The sequence below is a fragment of the Triticum dicoccoides genome, chromosome 3B, assembly GCF_002162155.2.
Source record: "Triticum dicoccoides isolate Atlit2015 ecotype Zavitan chromosome 3B, WEW_v2.0, whole genome shotgun sequence".
Lineage (NCBI taxonomy): Eukaryota > Viridiplantae > Streptophyta > Magnoliopsida > Poales > Poaceae > Triticum > Triticum dicoccoides.
This window is the reverse complement of record NC_041385.1, coordinates 380115582-380121062: the sequence shown is the minus strand read 5'-3', so window position 1 is coordinate 380121062 and position 5481 is coordinate 380115582. Positions and strand designations below refer to the sequence as shown.

Sequence of the window (5481 nt, the reverse complement as noted above, 5' to 3'; positions counted from 1 at the left end):
CTCGGGCTCCCGGGCCTCGGCGACGGCGATGTGGGCCTCGCCCACGTGGCGGCGCGGGACTCGCTGCGGCGGCGGGGCGGACGTTGTCCGGTTGGATCCGGACACGTCCGTCGGTGGCGGGGTTGATCTGTTTTTTTTTTAACTAGGGTTTCGGACGGGGGAAGAAGAGATCCGAAAGGAGGGGGTATTAATAGGCATAGAGGGAGCTAGGAGAGTCCAAATGAGGTGCGGTTTTCGCCCACACGATCGTGATCGAACGCTTTAGGACATGGAGCAGAGTTTGGTGGGTTTTGGGCCAAATTTGGAGGGTGTTGGGCTGCAACACACACGAGGCCTTCTCGGCCCCTCGGTTAACCGTTGTAGTATCAAACGAAGTCCAAATGGTACGAAACTTGACAGGCGGTCTACCGGTAGTAAACCAAGGCCGCATGACAAGTCTCGGTCCAATCCGGAAATGTTTAATCCCCACACAAGAAAGAAAGGTAGAAATGACCACCGGAGGAGAACGAAGCGCCGGATTGCAAAACGGACAACGGGGAAAATGCTCGGATGCATGAGACGAACATGTATGCAAATGCAATGCACGTGATGCAAGGATGAAAGCAACAAATAAAACAAATCACACGACGAAACTCGGAATAGCGGGAAGGCATCTGAAACTCCGGTCTTGGGGCGTCACACTAGTAACATGCATATGTTACTAGTCTATGTTACTATCTCTATAGTGCATAATATCATAGATTAATATCATAGGTGGTCTCATTTATTGCCATGCATAACACATAGTAGTATCACATTTATTATGTTACGGTATCTACCTATGTTACTATAATCATCTCTTTCTTCTTTAATTGTCTGCCACATAAGCATATTTGCGAGTCCCAAATGCATGATACTACTTATGTTACCCCACTATGGCCAGCCTAAGGCTGGTCATAGTGGGGAATAACTTAGACTAGTAATAAGCATATGTTATTAGACTATGTTACTACCTCTATAGTGCATAGTATCATAGATTAGTATCATAGATGGTCTCATTTATTGACATGCATGACACATAGTAGTATCACATTTATTATGTTACGGTATCTACCTATGTTACTATAACCATCTCTCTCTTCTTTAATTGCTTGCCACATAAGCATGTTTGCGAGTCCAAGTGCATGATACTACTTATGTTACTCCCACTATGGCCAGTCTAAGCATGTTTGCGAGTCCCAAGTGCATGATACTACTTATGTTACCTTCACTATGGCCACCTTAGCCAACAGGAGTAACATGAACTTTACTGGTCCAGAAGTTCAGGCTAGGACCACTAAGGGAGCAACACTGAAACCAATTCTGAGCATCTCAAACATCCAGCGGAATCAAATGAAAAACGTATCATTATTCATGACAAGAACATGGTACAGAGTCTCAGTTTTGCAAATAATGCAACACACAGCTCAAAATGCTGATAGAGATATACTCGTGAGGACTTGGCATCACTCCCAAGTCAGGAGAGGCAGGTAACAGATACAAGAATAAATTACTCTTTTGTGTGTACATGAGAGCTCCAACATAAAATGGCGATGCTCTTCTAGACCACTGGTATCACCAAGGGCAGTTCCCATCAATGGCGGCTCGGCAAAAAAGAATGAGCGCACATTGAGGGAATGAATGAATGGATGGATATCTAACGTAAACCTATAATGTACATGGCTAGAGTGTATCCACTTCAATTAATTCTCAGTCGATCGTATACTTGTGTGCGGAGTAGCAAGAGAAGAACGGTTTCTGCTGTTTTACCCAATGATATCTGATTTGTATGGCTAGAGTGTATCCACTTCAGTTAATTCTCAGTCGATCGTATACTTGTGTGCGGAGTAGCAAGAGTAGACGGGTTTCTGCTGTTTTACCCAGTGATATCTGATTTGGCCGCACGTCGTGAGCATCTACTCCTCTTCGAGAGGCAGCAAGCACAGCCTTCAAGGAGCTCAAGGTCCTCATCACAGGTCAGGATAGAAGCTAGCTCTGGATTTTCCAGCAACATCTTGGAGGTCAGAAAACCAGCAATAGTCCATGTCTGATATGACCGTGACTGCTTCCCAATGAATCTTCCAGACCGGGTGTCGTAGTATTCTGGCCACTTGTCAGCTGAGAGCTTCTCCTCGGCCACTGCAATGGCCCTACGGGCCAACTCTGGTCTTCCCATTTTGATGGAGGCCAGTGTAAACTATAAGCAGCAACAATGGTTGGTCACTGATAATTTATAAGCATATAAGGGTACAAGAATTTTGGAGAAGTGCATTGATATATACATACCTGCCACAGTAGGGTTGGCCAAGATCCACCATTATGATATGACCATGGGCTGCACGTGCACAACATAGTTAGATGTCAAATAACTGTGGTGTTATGTTTAGAGAGGAGATGTTAAGTCTCCGAAAATAGAATAGGACACACCATAAAGATATGCTGCCACCAAAAGAAAGAGAAACACAGAATAAAATATCAGTTTTATCAGTGCGATGACTCACGTGTTCTTAGGGTCACTGCCTGTAATAATGCGCCATTCATCATATTCCATTGCAGGGTAACAGATCTTGACGGGCATATTTGCTACGAGATCATCCCATTTCTCTTCAATAAGGCTAAGTATTCCCTCGGCTTGTGTTGGAGTAGTTAGAGATGAAGATATGGCCCAAAGGTTGCCAAGTGAGAAGAACCTAAAATCCATGTGAGCTGGCTGCAGATTTCCAATAAGATAACCCCCTTTCTCAGGAATCCAATCAACAAGCCAGGAAGGGATTTGCTCGGGATAAATGTTAAATTTGTTAGTTGCATCATGTGAGTATTCTTCTGTCTTGTATCTGTAGATCTCGTTTATCTTATTCATATCGACCCAGTAGTACTCCCTAATGTGAAAAGACAATGCACTGAGCCTGTTGTTGATGGCTCGGAGGAGGTGTTTTGAGCCCTCGTTCATAACAATCATTTCCCTTGAGCATCTCAGAGCAGAATAGAACAAAGCCTGAAAACAGGCCAAGCCTCATAAGTAAAGGGATTCTCTCTACTAACGACATGTTAGATAATACAGGTTTAAAGTAGCAACATCATGTTCTTTCAAAATAGTATTGCATTCAGTAACACATTAGTTGCTTCATTGCAACAGGCTAAAAGTCACAAGTCATTCTACCATTTAAGAACAGCATCAGTACCTACATGCAGACTTAGACTATTGAGATAATACAGTTGTTCAGGGAAGACCACACTGCAGAATTGAGTCTAAATTTCAGCTTACTTGAATCTCAAGAGGATGCCCGTGTATCCCCATCCTCCTGTCTATCATGCATGATCCGTCTGTGACCAGTAAAGTGGGGAACATGTCAAACCCATCAGACAAACACAAACTCAAGATCAGCTTAATCCCGGTTTGCACATCCACTCTTTCTTGCAATGAATAGTCTCCTGTAATCTTGCAGTATGCTCTCAGTAAGATAATCCACCAAAGTCCTACAAATGGTTAGGTTAGATTAGATTAAAGCTGCAGGACAGACATTTTCACAATTGTTACAGATTAATATAAGTATGGCTGCATGAAAGAGAGGGGGGTCGATATACCAGAATCAACTGGAGCTACACGGCCAATAGCTGATTCACCAAAGTCAGGATCCAGAATCTCCTCAAATGCTTCATTGTTTTCATCAAGTGGAACGGTCCTAATCTTAAAACTAGCTGGCATCAAGCCTTGCCCAGGGCTGTAACAGTCAACAGTTTTCTCCCAGCTCTGACCATCAGATAAATGAGGTACATCACTGAATAAAGATTCAAATTGATTCAAGTGCTAGATAAGAAGCTTCTGTTTACAGACATTAACTAGTAAGCCATTTTATTAAGTTTTCAGGGAAATTGTGACAAAAGATTTAAGTTATCATATTTTTGCCATCTGATCTAGCTTTCAGAAACTTCTACAAGCATATTTGGTTACATCACTGGTGGTATTGCTCACAGATACCTAGAATAGGTTGAATTCGGCAGTAGACGTCTTTATAAGTTATGATATTGAGATTTGGCAAAGGATTTCCAAAGCATAATCCATCTGATAAATCACTCAACCGTAAACAGGATACCGCATATGGTTCATGTTGATAACTGCTGCCAATAAGTTTCCAAAATCTCTTCGAAGACAATATGTACGGAAGAGACATGTTAGCCGTCAAAAGGTAAATCTTATCTTTGTCTCGTCCACAGAATACAAGCCCGTACAGAACAAGAATTCATCACAAATCTACAAAACCACATGCTGCAAGCGAACTCGTTACAGAGGGAGAGGGTAATTACGATCCTTAAAGCCAGTAAAAATCTCATATATATACACCCTGCATACGAATTCGCTGATCTCTTATCCCAATTAGCACACACCGTGCACGCAAATAATACTAGTCACAGCGCTCTAATTATTTCGAATAAAAAAAATAGCTCAACGAAATGATCCGGATCCGGATCCCAATATGCACAGACGCTCACCTGCAGCTGCAGGGTGTGGAGGAGGAAATTGCGGACGATCTCGGTCTCCCCGCGCATGAGGAAGGCAAGAGCGGAGGGCACAAAGTCCCTGATGAAGACCTGATCGTAGTTAAGCATCTCCGTACACTCCGGGTCCTCCGCCGCCACCGTGCCGACCGGCTCGCCGCAGTAGCTCACCACAGCCCTCCTCAATAGCCTCCATGCCTCCCTATCCGTCTCCGTCTCCTCTCTCACCGGTGAAGCAGACGCCGGACGTTCATCAGCCGGCGGCGCCGGGTCCTCCACAGGCGGGGACTCCGGAGGGAAGGAGCCCGGGAAGAGCACGCAGTCGAAGAAGGGGAGGTTGCCAGCGACGGCGGAACGGGGATCGGACGTTACGGGGGTGGGGGTGGGGGTGGTGCTCGGGTCGGACTGCGAGGTATGCGACGCCGCCGACACGAGGAACGGGAGGCGTCGGCCGTGGTGGTGGTGTTGCGGGTGGGGGCATCTTGGGAAGAGCCGGATCGCAGAGGCCTTCGCGGCCGCGGCTGAGGCGGAGGTGAGGAGGCGCTGGCGGCATGGCCTCACGGCGGCGGCGAGCCCCATCGTGGTTTGACCATTCATATGGTAGCTCCGGCGAAAAGTCACACGCGAGATGCTGGGGACTACGCGTAAAAGGGATAGCACAAGAGTGAGAAAGCTTTTCCAAATATGTGGTCGGTCAGGGGCTGATTGGAAAACTGCAGCGTTCCGTGCCGTTTGGTTTTTGGTGTGGGTGGGGGGTAGCGTAAATGGAAGGGCGGAGGTGACCTTTATAGACTGAGAAGGGCTGGACCCACCCGATTTTAAAGTGCACGCTTTAAACGATTGTTTTTCCTCCGTCTCTCCTTTTGGCCTTTTGGATGAGGTTCTTTTCTTTGGACACCCTGAGGGTTTTTTTTTTCTAATTTTTGTTGCATCTTGCTTATATATACACAAACCCCATTGTCATTC

The 5481-nt window shown here is 45.6% G+C and overlaps 1 protein-coding gene across 1 annotated transcript; it reads right to left on the bottom strand.

Annotated features, from left to right (window-relative positions):
• Window positions 1-1404: 1404 nt before the first annotated feature.
• Window positions 1405-5268, bottom strand: LOC119276111 (neutral/alkaline invertase 1, mitochondrial-like). The gene is made up of 6 exons (XM_037557099.1): window positions 4510-5268; window positions 3604-3769; window positions 3284-3495; window positions 2520-3013; window positions 2305-2353; window positions 1405-2215 (listed from the first exon to the last, which is right to left on the bottom strand). The coding sequence occupies exons 1-6, from the start codon at window positions 5110-5112 to the stop codon at window positions 1895-1897; spliced, it is 1845 nt and encodes a 614-aa protein (XP_037412996.1). The 5' UTR covers window positions 5113-5268; the 3' UTR covers window positions 1405-1894.
• Between the last annotated feature and the right edge of the window lie 213 nt (window positions 5269-5481).